At 33.1% G+C, this 20,986-nt stretch overlaps 1 protein-coding gene across 1 annotated transcript; it reads left to right on the forward strand.

Moving 5' to 3' along the window:
* On the forward strand, nt 1-10,818 carry LOC105323546 (3'-5' exoribonuclease HELZ2). Its single transcript, XM_066066565.1, has 18 exons — nt 1-171; nt 766-1,007; nt 1,517-1,556; nt 1,648-1,727; nt 1,989-2,195; nt 2,569-2,605; nt 2,740-2,870; nt 2,964-3,083; nt 3,182-3,239; nt 3,341-7,133; nt 7,233-7,318; nt 7,408-7,545; nt 7,637-7,774; nt 7,917-8,518; nt 8,624-8,845; nt 9,053-9,209; nt 9,387-9,554; nt 10,113-10,818. The coding sequence occupies exons 2-18, from the start codon at nt 819-821 to the stop codon at nt 10,268-10,270; spliced, it is 6,324 nt and encodes a 2,107-aa protein (XP_065922637.1). The 5' UTR covers nt 1-171; nt 766-818; the 3' UTR covers nt 10,271-10,818.
* Nucleotides 10,819-20,986: the final 10,168 nt, after the last annotated feature.

The raw sequence follows: 20,986 nt of genomic DNA on the forward strand, positions 1-20,986 counted from the left end.
TACATTTTGCGCATTAAATTAGCGTACAGCTAATACCTAAACCTGATTTCAAAAAACCGAATTCACAAATATCCACAGGGTATAAACCAGATCATTCAAGAATTTCCATTCAGAATGACAGATATCTAACATATGAACGTACTGGAGTTGGAATCTTAAAGAAGAGCGAAGGTAGGTTCATGTACATACCACATTTTGAATAGAATTTCTGTTTATCGTAACTGCAATTCTTTCCTTTCTACAGGATCTTGATAATTTAATATGAAACCATAATTAAATCGACTCCTCCATATCCATCCTTTTCAAGATAATATAAATAATGTAACTATAAATCTGTTAATTATATATCAATTTTAAGCGAGACATACATTGTTTGAAGAGAAATTTCTAGAGAAATCGATGGCGAGTGATGGTGTTACATTTTCCATACATGTACATGCAAATTGAAAGTATATGTTCTCTAACTGAGTCTAAGCTCTAACTGCACCGAAAGAGTACCCTCAGTAAATTCATATCATGGAGTATTCTTTAAAAGTGCATGCTGATGAAACTTAAGCTAACACTTCATTTAATTGCTCGTATAAATGCTAATGCAAACTATTGTTTTAATTTAACCCCCTCCCCAAATGAAATTAGATTGCAAAAATTCAATGTGGCTGTTATTTCTACATTTAATTCCATACCATCGTACCTTTGATTACTGTTTTAGCATTGTACTTTAGCTACAAACGAACGAGTTATCAACAATCAAATATTTAATTGCAGAATTTTTTTACCCGGAAGATAATATTAAAAAGCACTCGGCTCCTTTAAACAGTATGGAAGCGGACTCGAACTGGCAATTGTTTCACCAGGCAATCGAAGTGTGTCTAGAACGTGGGGACATAGAGAAGGCCAAAATATTCTTAGAACAGCTATACGTGTCTATTGGTTTGTATCATTCTGAGGAGCAGGACGACGAAGTGACGTCGGAGGCATACAGTGTGTGCTTGGCGGAAGCATTACAGGTATATGTTGTTACCGATATTGTTGTGGGTTTTTTTACCAATCACGATATGCTTTTTATCATTAAATCTACCACTATATATACATGTATCTTGTTTGCTAGAGACAACATTCTGATCATGTGTTTGTCTAGTTGATAGTTGTGATTAAGGTCTACTAAAAGTTCTCTAAAGAATGAATTGATTTCCTTTTGAATTTGGTTTTGTATACAATATTTCTTTTGGTAACACTCCATCTTAAGAATTATGGATATGTATGGAAATAAGGAAACATTATTCATGTTAGTTAAATTCTCTGCAGATGCCTTGATAAATAGCCCAGCTAAAAGTGATCAGTGCAAGCAGAAAATACTAGGGTTTTATTTTTTCCATATCATATTTAGATAAGTAAAACGGCTCGCATAGAATTTTCAGGATCGCCAGGGTGTTGTATTTATAGCACAAACTATTATTATAAGAATCTCAAATGTTCAAACCACGAAAAACACTATCAAATGTATTTTCTTTGACAGCTGAATGAAACTGCCATAGCAGTAAAATGCTTCTACAGAGGTTAGTACAATGTACTTGTTTAATTGAAATATATATTAGTATAGGCTTGCCAATTGAATCCATGATTAAAAATGAATATTTATTTCACTAGTGAAATTACATGCACAAGACTACATCCATCCTGGACAGATGTGGGCTGATGTTTTGACAAATGAAGAATTGTCCTTAGCGGTAAGTTTTAATGAACATGGAAGCAGTGAATAATTAAACCTGATATAGATTACATGTAAATGACACACGGAGACTTGTTTAACTGTGACAGTACTGAATGTGAAGACTTCAGGAGTTTTTGATACATGTGTACTTTAAACGAAAAGCGTATTTAATCCCTGTTATTTTCATATAAACATTATAAAATTATATTAACTAACTGACGAAATACAATTTTCTAATGCAGTATATAATTTTATTTAAAAAAAAATCATGCTTTAGAAAAAGTTGACGATTCTCCGCGATGTCCAGTCGATCTTGAAGGATTACGAGGAGAACAGCGTCAAACTGCGACAATGTATTCAGGAACTGCAGTTTTGCTATCAGATGTTGTTGCTACGATACACAAACGACAGTTCTTGTACAGCTATCATTCTTCGTGATGTTCTCTTGTTTGATGTTGGCAGTGGCTGGTATCAGCTAGAAAAGGTAAAGAGTGGGAAACGACTCCTTTACAATATCTTTATATTATCATTTTTATTTTTTTTTCTCTTACCTATTTTGCAGAATTGCAATTAAAAGCACCAGTGTATTCTATAAATGATTTGATAAAGATCATACCAACATGCATCTAGTGCTATTGTGCAAAGTGATCTTTAGAATAGATATTTTGTATTTACATCCATTCAGTGAATTCAATATGACAGTGCCATCAGACAATGTGCGTGAAATAAAAAAATGAATTACATTTATATTGAATGTGTATTCAAACTGGAGGGGATCTGAAAACAACAAATAATTAACAGATTAATACATTAGATGTGAAACGTAATATTTATTTAGGTAACTCTTTATTTTACAGGGAAATCCTACCTCAGTGTGTGTAGCATGCAAAAAATGTAAGAACTTATGAATTTGTTTTTCGTGTATGAAACCAATTTTGAAAAAAATGTTAATTTACCTTTTTTTTGAGAACTTGGTTTGAACATAAAGTACTCAAAATATTATTTTTCTGACAATTCGATTATTTCAGTGGAAAAATCACATAACTCGGATCCTAATCTAGCGTTGGTCATGGAGCTCTGGGCTGTAGCTTTAGAACGGCTAGGTATGCTGGATGTAGCAATCAACAAAGCTGAAAACGCCATTGCTATGGCAAACTCGGTGAGTGCAAATTAAACAGTTTGTGATTCAAAATAAACGAAATTCAAGGTTTTTATTTTTCACATCGCTATTTCATTATTTTGTTTTATACAGAGACACAATAAAGCCTCATTTGAAAAATTGCTGACAAGACTGCAATTTAAGGTGGCTCAGACACAGGAAGAGCAAACAAAGCCTAAACATGAATCGGAAACCAACCAAAACAAAACCAAGGTAGAGAAAAGTTCACATTGAATTGAAATCATATAAATCATTGTTCAATTTAGATAAGTTCAATGTTTTCCAACGTATTTGTCCATTATTTTTTGCAGGATAAGTTAGATACAAGACAAAGGAGACCCAATAAGAAAGACAATAAGCAATTAAAAGGTATGTGAAACTGTCTCTAGAAGCATGAAGTGTACGATCGATGATTGATTACCAATACAATCAATGTCACATTTCTATAAAATATTTTGAATTAATTACAGTCAATAAATCATCAAAAGTTCAGAAAAATGGTGAGGACGAAAAAGATAGCGTTGAGATCGATGAAGCAAATTCAAGTCCGTCAAAAAGTGATGAAGACTTTGAAATTGTACCAACCCTGGCAGATAACTCTCCTAAAAGCTGGAAAGATGTCACAGATTTTGACCTGCCTGTAGGCAAACCTAAACGCAAACGAAGACGTCATCGAACTGGGGATTCTGGTTTGTCCTCCACTGGAAATCAGAGTAGAACAATCGACCAAGAAAGCGAAGGACAATCCGAGGAATCGTTCGTCTTCTCTAACTTGCACCAAGCCGATTTACAAGACAGTGAAGACGAGTTCCAACCTATACCTAAAAGTTCATTGCACAGTCTTCATTCTAGTAGTCAAACAGCAGAAGATCAAACATTGTTGTACTTGCGCCAAAACGAGGATTCAAACGGAGATGAAGTTGTCCAAGAGGATACTTTTTTCAACGAAAGCTGTGAAGGTCAAATGAATTTTCCGGAAATGAAGTCAGGTCTTATCCATGACATTGACGAAATGATTTTGCGAAATGGTATTGAGTTGTCTGAAAGATTTATTGGAAGTTTTTCTAGGAGCAAAAAGAAGTTTGCCGAGTACCCAACTTTGTACTCAAAGGAGGAGGCATTGCGACTATGCTCAAAAGATCCCCACAAATACAAACATTGCAAGATTAATATTGAAAATGCACATGGAGCAGTATGTACAAATCTGAACGATAACGACAGTGTGAAAAGCATTGAAATATCTGGTCGATCGAAATGCGGAAAAGTTTACAGTGAAGACGAAGTTGTAGTCGAAATCATCAGTGAACAACCAGAATGTATTCCACGACTAAACAAAGTCATTAATGCCAATCTCCAGTGTACTGATAAAATCTATGGAAAAGTAGTCGGGATAACAAAACGCACGCGATTTGCTGAAATCAAGAATCCCGTATTTCTCTGCACAATTGACACTGAATCCCATTTGATGAAACCACTTTGCAAAACAGTTCCAAAAATAAGTGTTTTGCGTCATAACTGTGAAAATCAGTTTCAAGTGGAAACATACCGATTAGACGAGAAGATGAAGGATCTAAAATTCGAAGAAGTAAGGCAAATTGATCCGGCTAATCGCAAAGGGTATTTGTTTTTAGTTTGCCTGATTAACTGGAATGAGCTATACCCTGTTGGTGCAATTTTGTCTGTACACAGTTTTAGTGAGAGCATAGCATCAAGTTTGAAAGTGTTGTGCCTTCAAAACCAAATTCCGACCCACTACAAGCCGGAAACTGTGGAACGAACGAATGAGATAGTTCAAAACCCTCTCCATGAAAGACCAGGGAAAATAAGAGAGAATCTTGCAGATGAGCTTCTGGTCTTTACTATTGATCCTCCTGGATCGAAAGATTTAGACGATGCGTTGAGCGTGAGAAAAATTGGAGATAGTTGCTATGAAATAGGCATACACATTGCTGATGTTGCGAGTGTTCTGGAGAAGGATGATCCTATAGACATAGAAGCCCAAGAAAGAACAAGAACGTTTTATCCAGGAGAGGGCTACCAACCCCATCACATGTTGCCAGAACCCTTGAGTACAAATATATGCAGCTTGTTGCCCAACGAAAACAGGAATGCACTCTCAATTTTCTTCAGATTCAACTTTAACTCATCTGGAGATGTGGAAAACACGTATAATCATTCCATAAAAAAAACTATAATAAGGTCCAGGTGTCAGTTCACATATGGAGAGGTGCAGAGGATAATTTCAGATGGCGATACGGAAAGCGAATTTCAGGAACAAATACAAATCTTGCATAGAATTGCAGGACAACGACGAAGGAAACGTTTAGGAAACAAAGTTTTCGCATTTCCATTTGAGGGAGATGGTTTGACTAGTCGTGACTCCTATAACTTGGCTGAAGATGCCCACAATCTTGTTGAAGAGTTTATGATATTAGCAAATCACGAAATTGCATTACATCTTTCTAAAACATTTCCTGCATGTTTACCACTAAGAGTACAAGAAAAACCGTCAACAGAAAAAATGCAAGAATGGTTGAAACACTACCCGCTGATCGGAAAATTTGTCTTGAAAATTCAGCATTTGCCCTTGCCAGATAACACAAGTATCGATGCTACGAAAGAACCAATGAAAAGATGGAATAAAATATTTCCAATTCAAAAGCATGTTTGGGAGAAAATGACTTCGAGTTTGAAAAATGATCAATTTGAGAATGTACGACAGCTTGTCGGAACTGATGAGCTTCATCCAATGCAAGCTCTAGCGTTTGAGGCTTGGATTGGTTTCCAAGAATCTGCAAAATACAAATGTTCAGGAAATCTGACAACTAGAAATGAAGCCATTCATTTTTCTTTGGGAATTTTTCCTTATACGCATTGTACCTCTCCAATTCGGAGATACTCTGACATAATCGTTCAGAGAATGATTCATGCTTCGCTTGATGGACACAGATCTCCGTACACGAAAGAAGAAGTTAGTGGACTTTGTGAAAAAATTAATGATGTCGCCAAACGAGGACGATCATTTGAAAAACAATGCTACGCTCTTCATTTAGGGAAAAAACTATCCAAAAAATCAATTTTGTGCAACACAATGATAAGAGAAGTCAATGAAAAAGAAGTTTCACTTCATTTTCCAGGGATGCGGAATCTTTCAAACGATTGTAAGGACATTCCATTTCACGTTTTGAAAGTCAACACTAAACCATCGATCAAACAAGACGAAGACTCAAGACCCTTTGCGACACTGACATGGCAACAAAGACTTTATTCATTTACTGGATATGCCCCGAAAATACAATATCTAAAGAAAGCAGCAATTGTGCGAATAGACCCACATCAACGTGTTGTCTTTCAGCAAATTCCAAAATGGCAAAAAATTTTGAAGGCGATAGTAAACAGGAAAGACAATCATCTAAAAGGAGTGTTTTTCGGAACAGATCATCCTGACGTCAATATGAGTAAATCAGTCCCAGCATGTTTCAATACGGAAACTGACGTTAGCTCTGAGGTTAGAGATGGAAACATTATACAACAATGCTGTGATTTCAGTATGAGTTTTAGCCACGGTCAGATTTTAGCCGTACAGCTTTCTGCAGAACCCAGAAAAGGAGTTATTAATCCAACGGTTCAAATGGTGGATATCACAAATAATGTAAAATTGTGCATTCAGCATATTTCAGATCCTGTTAAATGTTTTGCTCGATATTCAAGCCAAAGGGTTCCACCACAGATAAAATCCCCTGTTGAATACGTCAAGATATGGCTTAACATTTTCCGTATGGAGTCTGCCGTGAAAATGACTCAAAACATCCCCGTTGTTATCAATGACTTGCCAGTAACTTTCTCAGAAAAATCGGAGATCAGCGACTGTCATTTCATTTTGCACAATTCATTTTGTGTCAAAAGAGATATTGATTTTGTTACATTGTCAGAGAAAATGATTCTGTATGGTGATGCAATCAAAGATGAAGGAGAAGAAGAAGATAAGCCAAGATATCTCTTAAGCTGTGATAGCGTCTGTATTCGTTGCGACTTAAAAAATGGAATCCCAACCAATCGTGTCACGAGCGAAACACCACCAAGTGAAAGGCAAATATGGATTGGTCACGGGGAGATCAATATCTTGCAGAAAGGCAAAAAGAATGGCAAGAAGAAATTTCATATTCGTTTGCACAAAGACAGTCCAAAACCAACTGCGACTATGTGTCAGAACCCGCCGCCACGCTGTAGTGTTGAGCTTCTTCAAAAGGGGGACGCGGAAAAGTAAGTAGTATTTATTGAAGTTTTCTTAAAAGATGTCAGAAATAATTCAATTTATCTGAACTACAGGTACATTATACATGTATATTTTCTTCATTTTAGGCGAGTTGAGGCAATCATTGGTTGTCTGGGCAAAGCAACAAATCTAGCTAAGGCTATTGCACTTGGAAAGAAGATTCCAAAGCTTGGTAGGAAAAACACTTTCATTTTACATTCATTCCGATATTTTTGGGTTTTAGTTTTGATTTGATTAGAAATGATTAACATTATTTTATAGATAAGGACCATGCTGTTATGGCAAACAAAACACAGCCTGATGTTACAATATGTGGTTTGGCACCAAATAACACTCAACAACTAAAGGCAATACAGCGCGCATTAAGTTCCCGATTTAGTCTTATCCAAGGGCCACCAGGTATGCGTTAGAAAATAAAACATTGATAATTTTTGAAACAATATTTTGAAAAATGAGACTACTTTCACGATGCATTTTTATTAATTCAAAGGTACCGGGAAAACATACACTGGAATAAAGCTTGTCTATTTGTTTGTGGAAATGAACAATCAACTACGACAGAATGGTGGTGAACACAAGCAAGTTGTGTTCTGTGGTCCTTCTAACAAATCTGTGGACTTGGTTGCACGTAGGTTTTTTCCTCCATATAGAAAATCATATATACAATATTTTAGTTCATTTTAACGAAAACACATATAATTATTGTGTCATGTAACATATACATACAAATGTCCGTGAACCTTTTCAAAATGTAAGCGATATCTTTGTAGGTTGGATGTTGAGAAAATTTAAAGATCTGTCGCCCAAGATGGTGCGCATGTACGGGAGTTCAATGGAGAGCTCTGATTTCCAAATACCTGGTAGAGACTATATGAGTAAAACATCATGCAGAGATAGCAAACCAGATCCAGATTTAGAATCTGTGACACTTCATCATCTAATTAGGGCGAAAGGAAAACCGTACTCTGAAGACCTTAGAAACTATGATAACATGTTTAAGAATGACCCAAGCTTTTCTGACCATGGTGAAATTATGAATTACAAGCAAATTTTAAGCAAGGCTTGTCAAGAGGAGCTGAAGCACTATGACGTCATATTTTGCACAACAGCTGTTGCTACCAACTGGAGATTTTTAAAGGCAACTCAAGGAAAAATTTTTCAAATGATAATCGATGAAGCAGGGATGTGCACGGAGCCAGAAACTCTTGCACCAATCATCTCCTCTAAAGCAGAACAAGTTGTTCTTATTGGGGACCATAAACAGCTTCAACCAGTCGTGCTATGCTCTGAGGCAGCGTCGCTTGGGTTGGAAAAATCTCTTTTTGAAAGATACGCTGACCAAGCTGTTTTCCTGAATTGCCAGTACAGAATGGTAACTGTCCTGAGAACGTTTGAATTAAACTTTAACATTTCATTGGAAAAACAAGTTCATGATTGCATGCCTGTGTATTTATACGTATCTTTCTTTTTGTTTTAGAATCCAAGAATATGCGATTTTCCCTCAAAGCAATTTTACAAGGAAAGGTTAGAGACAATGCCTTCCATCGCTTGGAAAGTTACTGAACCGTTATCCTTGTGGCAAGTTCCTAACGTACCACACCTCTTCTGCCACGTTGAAGGAGAGGAGCAAACTCTCAGTGTATCCACTGATGAAGGCAATCAGCAATCCAAGAGCAACAAAGCAGAAGTTGATGAAGTGGTATGGCTTTTATTCAAAACTTCCGCTTCTTCTATTCAAAACATTTTTGTTGGATTTTTTTTAGATTAATTGAAATATATATATATATATATATATATATATATATATATATATATATATATATATATATATATATATATATATATGTTCTAAACATTTATGGAAACTTAAATAAGATCAATTATAATATTATTTTTGTTTTCGTAGATTCGAATCTACAATGAACTTATCACGCGTGAAAAAGTCAACCCTCGTCAGATCAACGTTATTTCGCAGTACAACGCACAGTGCTCTGCAATTAAAGAGGCGATGAAAAAAGAAAAGTTCATCAACTACAATGTCAATACAGTTGTTGCTAGCCAAGGTTTGTTTTAATGATTTTTATCATAATTTAATGAATTGAATTTTTATCAGATGTGAATTCCAAATCACTGGTGACCATCTTTTCAATTCATCAGCTTTAATACATGATGTATCTATTTCAGCAAAAATTAGAACACTTCAAAAGTGAATTATTTGTTTGCATTTTAATTTTTATCAGGTGGAGAATGGGATTACGTCATATTCAGTACTGTCAGATCACTTCCGGACTACAGAATAGAGCCGAACCCGACTCTTGGCTGGTGCAAGCAAAACCTCGGCTTCATTACTGATCAGCACCAAATAAACGTTGCTCTCACACGTGCCAGGAAAGGGCTCATCATCATAGGTCAATATCTTTTTTATAGTATGCTCTGAATTCATCACTATCATGTAAATTTCCTGTTGCATACCAGAATCAGCAATTTGTCAGTATTTAAGGGAAATATGATACTTCCCTTGTCTGTATGGTGTGCAATGCGTTCCATTTGATTTCAATTTTATTATTAATTTTAAGTCAAGATACATTGCGACACCACTCAGTTCGATTACGTAGTATTAGAAATATCCATTAAAGTGTTTTCCAATATTTTGTTTAGTAAATGAAGTATTGTAATTGATCCCAAAGTATTTCCCTTTTTAGACTGAATAAAGAAGTTGTTATATAATAGTGTTATCATTTTTACAAAAAGTACTTGACAAAAAATACTAGTTACTTAAGCATGATTACAATTTTTTTGCTTGACACGAATCATCAGATTGAACACGACCCAAAGCGAAGCGCCTAATGTTATGAGTTGATGTAAGGCATGATGCGGCTTTCCGGTTTAAGACACTATGATAAAAAAAAAATTACACCTACTCAATGTATTTTTAAATTAATGTATAAAGTTTTTCTTTGTTTCAGGAAACAAAAACCTTATGAAATGCGACAAAGTTTGGAAGGAGTTGCTGGAACACTACGGTCGTCAAGGATGCGTCGTTGACGCGGAATGCGTCAAATCCAGGCGTCATAAGAAGAAACAAAAACAGAAAGAAGCATCAAAAGAGGAATTTTATTCCTAAAAAATGCAGTTGTTTATATCCAGTCTATATTATCTGATCAGAATTTGTATTTGTAAAATTCAATATTTCAGCCTATTGATTACCATGGTAAATTGATTTAACATATTTTTCTATTAACATGTTTACAGATTGTTATGTTGAAAGCTTTGTATAATTTGATGCAAATTTTCATCTTTGTTAACAAATGTTTAATTGTTATTTAATTGAATAATTTATGTTCACATTCGGATGTCTTTTCTCTCTTTTCTCTTTTTATGATATTTATTGATCTGTAAAAACGGATTGCAATCTACTTTTTAGCTTTTTCATTATTTATTTTTTGATTTCTTTTTTGTAACTTTTTTTTTTTTTTTACATTTTTGGTATATTTGTGATGTCTGTGATACAAGTGATATTTTTTAATGTATAATAGTTTTGCTTTTATTGTTACCTTGATAACCTTTTTAATTCTGTAATGTCTTCGCAAGTGTAATTCGGATATACCATGAATACACGTAATTCTTCATGTTGACTTTGACTTGTCGTTCACTTTTAAAAATAAACAACAAAAAAATAACAAACCGATTGTCTGTTCTCTTTATATTTGATTGGATTTTTGGCAGCTAGAGTGCAGCTACTGAATCTGCAATTAGTATGTAAATTCTCGACTCTAAAAAAAAAAAAAAAGGTTGGATATCATGTTGATAGCCTTTAAATACAAAGATAAATGGGGTACGGAAATCTAGACGAATGCAAAGTGCACAAGGTCCCCGCTCCTGAAACTGTTTACTTATTTAATACCACTCATCATCTATGATGTAAGGAACAAGTCAAGTATAGGGTGAAAGAAATTTTGTACATTGTAAAACCTTTCTTATAATGAATATATATATTCATTGCTGAAATACAATAGAACATGTCAGTTTTGTGGATAATCGCCCATTTTCAAATCTAAATAGAACCATTTTAGCAAGACCTTGGACTTTCGGTTGGAGGTAGCTATCTATTTCTTGCGTCAAAACAAGTTAAAAATGATCGACGCGGTTTCAAGCGAAATATGCACCGATGCGTAGTCTTAGCTGAAAAGCCAGACAAACCTTGTTGATTTCAAAGAGCCATGGCTTAGAGGCCAGCTATGAAATAGACAGGCCTACGTCACATTGCTGTTTGACACAACTACCCAAAGTCCAAACTGTTGTTAAAATGGTTCTATGATCTGGTACGTGGATAGAATATACATGTATGATACTCCCACCTACCCCCTTATTTAGAATTTTTAAATGTATATGTGGCGTATTTGGAGTAAAATTTTTGACATGAGTTTAGTAAAAATTTACATCATGCTTCTTATAAATAGACGTTTCACAAACTTTAGGCCCGTAAAACATGTTCTTTTTTTAGTTATTTGTCTCCAAACTTTGCTACACGTCTGGTGAATATTAATGTGATCGGCCATTTGTAACGCCACTGCGCATGAGTGCGGGAAAACCTAGTATTGAAAACACGATGGAAGAACAGTTTGTTTACAAATTAGAATCACGTTTTTCATGTCTTAAATTAGATAATTCTTATATCAGATGATACTGAAGCATTATTATTCCGTTATTCATTAATGTAGAACGATATAAATAACGAATAATATGTAATAAAGATGAATCACTATTTAAGAAATGAACTCAATGTCTACCCAAGTTATACTCGTATAACCTGGGTTGGGGCAATTTACGCTTTATAATCCGCGAAGCGGATTATAAAAAAGCGTAAATTGCTCCAACCAAGGTTATACGAGTATAACTTGGGTAGATATTGAGTTCATTCCTTATAATTTAATTTTCTGGAATTTGCTGTACAAATTGAGTCCGTTTTACTTTTAAAAATGATATAAATCTGTTCAAAATTCAGACGTAACGTCAAGTGAATTAGTACGTTGGTGCATTGTGACGTGTCTTGTGACGTGCAAACCAGGTTATACAAATTTAACTAAATTTTTCTATCCAATCAAATGCCGCGTTACAACCAGAATTAAATTATTTTAGCATCAACGACACGGTAAAATGAGTGAATAGTCAGAATACCCCCTCTCCTGGGGGATGCATGTACTGAGAGTGTTTATTTATTCTTCTTTTTTTTATTGGGTTTTTCATTTCACAACATATGTACATATCTATACTACTATATTAAAATAATAGACTCGAATTTTTAGTCTTTAATACCGAGAAATCGGAAGAATACTGTCTTTTGTTTTATATATTTTAAACATCTTTGGTACTTGAAGATTACCAATTTGTTTTTATTTTTTCTCAGTTAAGCTTCGCTAATTAATAATCAACGAAAATTCCTCAAAAAATCCCGGAAATCACCTGGATTTTTTGGATTTTACAATCGTGCACTTGCGCAATACATTCACACTAACGGGATCTTTAGTTTATATTTGTTTCCATAATATCACATCTGCCTGAATAAACTCAGAAATGATAATACAAATACGGGTAAATTTTCATTGGACTTTTGCTATATATTTTGTTCATATAAATTAATGATTTCTTATGAGAGAAAGTATAAAATAACAAATATACATTTCAACTAAGCACTTACTTTCATCTTCGTGATGACAAAAAATATTTGATTACATGCAAAAATGTTACATTATATTTGTTAGGAGAGTGAAGATAGAATATGTTTTTTCGTAAAAATGAATAATGTCCTACAGACCCAGTTTTACAAAGAATATACGATTACGTGTACGTTGGTGAAAAGGTGTTGAGTTCTTCCATTCTATGGATTAAAATTTTTAGTTGAAAGGTATTTGCAGTCTCAAAAAGGTTTGTTCTGATGTATTTGACTGTTATTTTCAAGGCAACATCATTCATTAACTTTCTCCAAAATCGTTCCAGAGCGATTCTGCAATTTTCTGCTACTTTACGGGTATAAGTAAGGGAGGGGCTTTTCCCGAGACACAGTTAGGTTATTCAAACTAAGGAAAGTGTAGTGAAATTAATAGCATTATTGTAGGCTTATAGCTTTGTTATGTAAATGTCAATAATAAGGTGTATCGATGTACCTATTTCTAAATGTTCGATATGCAATGTCAACCCGTGCACGCACGGGTCAAAGTCTAGTATAACATAATAATGATTGGAACATTTATATAAACATATTACATAATCTTTATACTATTTCTACTTAATAGTACAGTTTTGTATATTTCATATGAAGTGAAGCTGATTTTGAGAGAGAGAGAGAGAGAGAGAGAGAGAGAGAGATTGAGAGAGAGAGAGATTATGCAGGTGGATTACAATACAAGTAAAGACTATGCTATACTGAAAATAAAATGAAATGATATGAGGGTTCACAACGATAAAAAAAACAAAAAACAGAAGAATTAAACTTATTTGTTTATTTATTCTTTATTCAAAAATTTCTCTGAACGAAAATCAACTTGTGGTTCATAACTTATAAAGTAAAGATATGGAACACATGGAGCACGTACGAACCTGACTAGCAAAAACCCTACAACTTCATGATAAAAACTTTTGTTAATTCGGCTTTAATTCGTATTCCATCAATTTACATGGTCTGCGATGACAATCTTCCCTTTGTTCCTATCCTTGTCAGTCTGTCCCTTTTTTTTCTTGGCCAAATCTGTCAAACTTAACGGTATTACAGGTATACCTATCTTTCTCGTCGTCGCCATGGTTGTTGTGATAGACTGAGCGTGGTATCACGTGGCCGATTTAAGGCGGGGTTTATTCAAATGCTGTATTTATTGTGGACGCGAAAATAATTATAAAAAAATATTTATTAATTTCTATATCTTTTTAACCCGATTGATATAAACTGCGTAATTTATTGTGAAGATATATCTTTATATATCATATTTATATAAATCAATCAATCAAATATTTCTCAGCATGAAAAAATACGCCACATATACCTTTAAAAAGGATCACATGTGAAATTTGGTTACAATGAGTGCTTTGAATAGCTGTTTTTATGTAATCTATAAATGCAAATTTTACAATAAATGGCATTACTAAGTAAATTCATCAAAATCAATATTCAAATGGACTTTATGGGCACAGACTCATATCGAATGATAAATATTATCAACGATGAAATAATTGATATATATTTCTATCTATTTAAAATCACTGTGGTCTGATAACATTGTAACAATATATATAGATAAGATAAGAATTATTTATGCAGGGAGATTTTCACTTTCGTTTTAATCTTTTTACATCAGGGATGGGGTAATTGAAAAAAGTATTTGTAATTGAGTGTAATTAATTACATTTTTCAAAGTAATTGAAAGTAATTTGTAATTGAGTCTGTCTTCAATTACAAGTAATTGAATGTATTTAAATACATTCCAAAAATATTGTGTATTTTCAATTACTTTTCAATTACAATACAATTACTTTTTTACCAAGTTTTTCAATTTCAATTTTTTTCAATTTCTTTATTGCAAAGACATACGTCTTATAGCACTTACATGTATAAATGTGAACAATACATGAATAAATAATAATAATAATGGACGGTCAGTCCTTACAAATCTATAGAATAATTTGTATTTGGAGAATGAAATAACACATATATTATATATATATTGATAGTAATAACAATTGAAATCAGCAAATGACACTTGATATAGTCAAACCATTCTGAGTGTGAGGGCTTTGTAAATGAATTTTCCTAAATTACACAATTCTTTAATATTGTTAACACTTAATAACTGTATTAATTTGTACATGGATGGTTTACACCAGTAATACTTTTTATGAGCTTTGATCGTAATGCTAAGTACATTGGACATACAAGTATAAAATGATATTCGTCTTCAATGTCTGTTATACAAGTTTTACAAAATCTTTTGTCTCTTGGTATATTTTTATGTCGACCTGTTTCAATAAGCAAATTATGTGAGGACAACCTCATTTTGGAAATACATTTTTTATACAACCTTGGTATTGATTTTTCTAAATAGTATTGTAAGCAAAAATTATCAACTAAGTGCTTGTAAATAAAACATTTTGTTTCTATTTGCATCTTGCCATGCAGCGTTTGAATAAAGTTGTCTTTAAGTCTTTTCTGAATAATTGGTAAACAAATACGACTGTTTAAATTATTTTGACCATTCCACATGTAGCCAAGTCCCAGATTATATAATTGGTCCTTAATAAATTTTGCCCAGCTTTGATAATTTTGCTTTTCGTTTTCACAAATACAATATGACCAGCCATAAGCAGCTCTTAATATACAATTTTCTGTCTGTAATAATTTAAACCAGAACTTAAACATTCGATATATACGAATAAGATATAAGGGTAGACGCCCAGTCTCGAAATATAACATAGTTGTATTAGTATTTTTCCGGACACCAAGCACAAAGCGTAAAAACTCAAGGTGGACCTTTTCAATATCTTGTCCCTTGTGGGAACCCCAAACTTCACATCCATAATTTAAAATGCTACACACATAGGTATCAAAAACAGAAAACAAAGTACAATGGTTTAAATAAAGCTGATTAATTGTTGATTTGAGAGCAAATATGGCTTTGCGACCTTGTGCCGCTAATTGTTTTTGAGTGGTAAAAAATTTACCGTTATAATTGAACATAACACCTAGATAAACAAAATGGTCCACAATTTCTAAATTTTCACCATTATAAAGCCATTTCTCGTTGGTGCGGTAATTCCCACCATTTCTAAAAATAACCACTTTAGTTTTAGATACATTTACATCAAGGTTCCATTCATTTGTATAGAACTGTAAAATATTCAACATGCTCTGTAGCTCATCAATTGATTCAGAAAACAATACCATATCATCAGCATACATAAGAAGATAAAGACTTAGCAATTGCAGGTCAGTGGGGGCAGTCCCTTTTCCTATAAATTCATTTTCAAGATCATTAACATATAATACAAACAACATGGGAGACAACACTTCTCCTTGTAAAAGACCAACATGATTTTCAAAGAAATTAGAAATATGACCAGAAGATTTAACACACGTTCTAATTCTGGAATACATTGAACGAATTACTTCAAGTAACTTTCCCTGTATGCCATAATACTTTAATTTTCTGTACAATTTCTCCCTATTGATAGAGTCAAAGGCCTTCTTATAATCAACAAAACAACAATAAAACCGTTTTTTAGTTTGCAGCGCTTGTGAAACCAGGCAATGAAGTGCAAAAATTGCTTCTGTAGTACCTAACATAGGTTGAAAACCAAACTGTGCATCTGTGACAATACTATTGGAAGATGCCCATAATATAAGTCTACGGTTCAATATTGAGGTAAACAATTTACAAAAGCAGCTGATAAGACTTATGCCTCGGTAATTGTTGGGGTCATCTAGGTCACCCTTTTTAAAAACAGGAACAATAACTGCATCTGACCATTGTGTAGGAAAATAACCGGATGATAATATACGATTAAAAATACTATGTAAACATGGCATAAGTATACCCTTGAATTCTATAAAATATTCATTCAAAATATAATCAAGACCATGTGATTTGTCTCTTTTGAGATTGTCTATAGCATCTGATATTTCTTTTACAGTAATTTCAGTGTCTAATTCTTCAAACACGGTAGTTCCAGTGTCCACCGGGGGATCGTTATCTGTATCGGTAGTAAATGTAGATAAATCTTCAAAATGTTTTCGGAATAGGTCCAGTTCAATTGATGTATGTTTAGGTTTTCTTTTCCGGAAATGTTTGTAGAATATTTTTGGGTTGTCTTTACGGAGATGATCAAGAAGGTTGCCTTCTTTTCGTAAATACTGGCGTTTAAGTTTTGCTTCTGAACGTTTGTAATTCCTCTTAGCTTCGATTAAGTTCAAATGGTTAACTCTGCTTTTTGTATTATTAAAACGAGTGAGTGCTGATCGATATATCCTGTACTCTTTTCGGAGATCTTCATTAAACCAAGGTTTGTCAGGTGACTTCACACATGAATGAGGTCTCGCTCCACCTGCGTTTTGAACTGGGTTTGGATACCTTTTGTTTATTTCGAAAAAGGGTCGCATAAGGTCACTCAGGCGTGATGTAAACAAATCGACCGATTCGTCAATACTAGACTGGGAATCACACAGGGTATTCTGGAAACATGCCACAAGGTCATCAGAATTCTCTATTAAAGCTGACTGGGCTTGATGAATCATGTCCTGGTTCCAGACGAATTTCGAAGACAATTGGTTTTCACTTTCATTAAGCACAGTTGAATTGCTAATAATTTCTATTTTAGACTTCAGTCTGACATGAAGAGGTGCATGGTCAGAGTACATAGTAAAATTTGCTACAATGAACTGATCAATTTTTGAAAATACATCAGGTGTAGTTATAACATAATCCACAACGCTCATGCCCCTTGGGCCAACAAATGTATAATCTTTATCCATACCCAAATTATGACGCCCATTTAAAATTCTTAAACCACTACTTTTACATAATGATAATAACTTGTTACCCAAATCATTGATGACCATGTCAGGATTAGTTCTACTTTGAAGACGTGTGTCTAAACCATAAAATAAAACTTCACTTAAATCTCTCAAAACATCATCATGTAGTATATCATACATTATAAAATCATTTGCATTTGCAGTTCTTGCATTAGTGTCACCAATCAACATCACTTTTCCAAAAGTCAAATATTTAACAATTTGGTTTTCTAGCTCACTAAATATATCACAATCATAAGCTTGGTAAAAAGTTGAACTGCTTGGTGGTATATACACACATGCTAAATACAAATCTTCAGAACTATCTAATAGACATTTATCAAGCTTAAGCCATATTATAGTGTCACACATATTTTCAAGAAAAGATACATAATGCTTAAGTTTTTCACGAATTAGAATAACACAACCACCTCCTTGTTTTGATTTTGAGCGCATTCTTGGAAAAACAAAGCTATGAAATCCTTCCACGTCAATTGAGAAATTATTTTCTATCCAACATTCCGTAAGGAGAACGATGTCATATGAGAGAATGTAACACTGGAATTTTTTATCACTGAATTTACTGGCAAAACCCCCGTTTATGTTCCAGCTGATTATCTTCACGAAATCATCCTCCGATTGCCCCTAAGCTTCACCTCTGCCGTTTCCAGCGTCCTCTGTAAGTATGTCCGCAGGCTCGTCATCCTCGGGATCGTCTCTGCCAGCCTCTGTGTTAATGGTGTTTCCTGTCTCTCCCATGTATAGTTTGCCGTCAATGAATAGTTTGTCGTATTTCAATACAGCCCTTCTATTTTCCTCCAATGCTTTTCTCAATATAGGCATTAAAGCCTTTCGTTTCTCAACGATTTCTTTAGGAAATTGTTCTCGTATGTTGTACTGCTTGTTTTTGAGCTTAAAATATAAAATAGGTGTCTTATAATGAAAAATAGATTTTATACATGTTTGGCATGGACTTTTGTTTATACAATAATTAAATGTCCCATAATGTTTCATATGTTTATACAGCATAACACACTGCCCAGGGCAATAGGCAAGGTAAAGATCTAATTTTGTGGAGGTGTGAACTCCTCTAATACCCAAGAATTCCCATTGATTTTAGACTTAAGGGAGTCAAAATATCTCTGTCTTGTGAATTATAGCAATTATCATTTATATACTGATATGCTGTACTGCCGGAAGGTATACTTTCTGAATAAACATAGTTTTAATATGTTAATAAAAATTAATTCACTATAGAGAAAATATAAACCAAAAATGAACTCAATGGTACTTAATGAATTTAATGTTTAAAGAAAATTTTTCTAGAAATTTTCAAGAAATCTGATCTGAACTGATCTGTACAACCTTAAAAAACATAACCGTACATAAGCTCTGTATATCTTAATGCTGTTAATATATGTATATGTTCTCAAGATTTAAAAAAAAATAAAACTAAAGTATTTGAAATGTAATTAATTACATTTATCAAAGTAATTGAAAGTAATTAATTACATTTTTAAAAATCAATGTAATTGTAATTGCAAGTAATTGATAAAATTGTTAATGTATTTGAAAGTAAGTAATTACTTTTCAAAGTAATTGACCCCAACTCTGTTTTACATACGGTAATATTATGATATATTTATCATTCTGGAAGATGCTTGGGTTAGAGTGCTAAGCGTCTATAGCTATATAGCTACTCTATAATTTGGGAGTTAAAAAACTAAGTCAATAAAATAAAACAAATACTAGTACATTTTTAGGGTAATATTATCGTTAAATGTGATTTTATTCTTCCTTTTATTACCTTATTTACCGGCTTAACAATAACATAAAGTTGATAAACATATAATAATACACAAATATATTTATCAATATATAAACATTCTTTGCAAAAAAATCAATATTTAGTGGACGGAAAAGAAATACAACACATTATATATTAAAATTAGATATACTAGTATCACAATGCTTGTTTCATTATATTACAAGAAAGCATATATTGACGCAAGCGTCAAATGGGCCGCAGAAAATAATTATTGTATGAATCATCATTGATTGTTTACATAAAAACACACCAGAGAGAATAAAATAACGAGTTGGTTTACTAATTTTTATGGTAAATTTTAATATATTTTCAGCAACACTTTTTGAAGTTTAACATTTTACTATTATTATTAAGAATCGATTTCGTTAGCATTTCTAACGGTAATTGTATATATATGACCATAGTATGAAGTATAGGAGAACACATTGATTCGTATGTATTCTAATATAAAGTTCAACTCATCATTATTCTCTTAGAGATTATGTATTTCAAATCATTTCTATTTTTTGTTGCATTGTATTGAATTAAAACTATATGCATTAGGTTATATGATTTCATAATAAAATAGAAATGGATTATTTTAAAGGTACGCGTAAGATCATATGCTCATCCGGTAGAAACTGCACAATTTTAAGGGTAAAAATTAAGCCGGATAATTTTTTCGTAAATGGAATTATAAATCCTATCTACACTTCAGTTTATGAGGATAATCATGCATAATGAATTGCATGAGGTTCTCAAAAGTATTTTAAAAATAAGGTCAGCTCAAATTTTCAGGTTGTTCATATTTTTGCGTAAATAATTGATATTTCATGAATCAAATATATCATTTATATAAAATTTCATGTCATTCAGGTCTTTAGTATTTCAGGTCTTTAAGTATGTCCCGTATACCGATCCCGATACATTGTTTTGATAAGAATGAAAAACTCCGAAATTTTCCGAATAGATTATAGTCTCGATAAAAACGCACATTACACGACAGAGTATGACCTACTATACATTTACAAGTAAAACAAAAAATGTGTAATATTTTTAAAGGAATAAAACATATTTCTACATGCAAATTTACTTTAAATTCATTAAAAAAAATAAGCATTATATTAATTTTATAAAAAAAAAAAAAAAAACTATCCCGCAGAAACACAGTTACAATATCTAAATGTATATCAAATAACGGACCGCCTTCTGGCGGCCCGTAATAAAACTAACTTTTGCTTTTATGAACAGCAAAATACGCTTCCATTCTGTTGGCCTCTTCTATTACGTCAGTCTCTACTGAAACAAAAGTAAAAATAAATAAATAAAGTCCTAAACTGCTCTGCATGAGCGGCATGAAAGACAACTATGAACACAGGTTGTCTTGGCAAAACACCAAAAAAATTAATTCCTAGTAAGTAAAACGAAACAAAATGCTTTTAAAAAAGCAGTTTCACTTTTTAAAAACCAGTCAA

Source organism: Magallana gigas, chromosome 7 (assembly GCF_963853765.1).
Source record: "Magallana gigas chromosome 7, xbMagGiga1.1, whole genome shotgun sequence".
Classification (NCBI taxonomy): domain Eukaryota; kingdom Metazoa; phylum Mollusca; class Bivalvia; order Ostreida; family Ostreidae; genus Magallana; species Magallana gigas.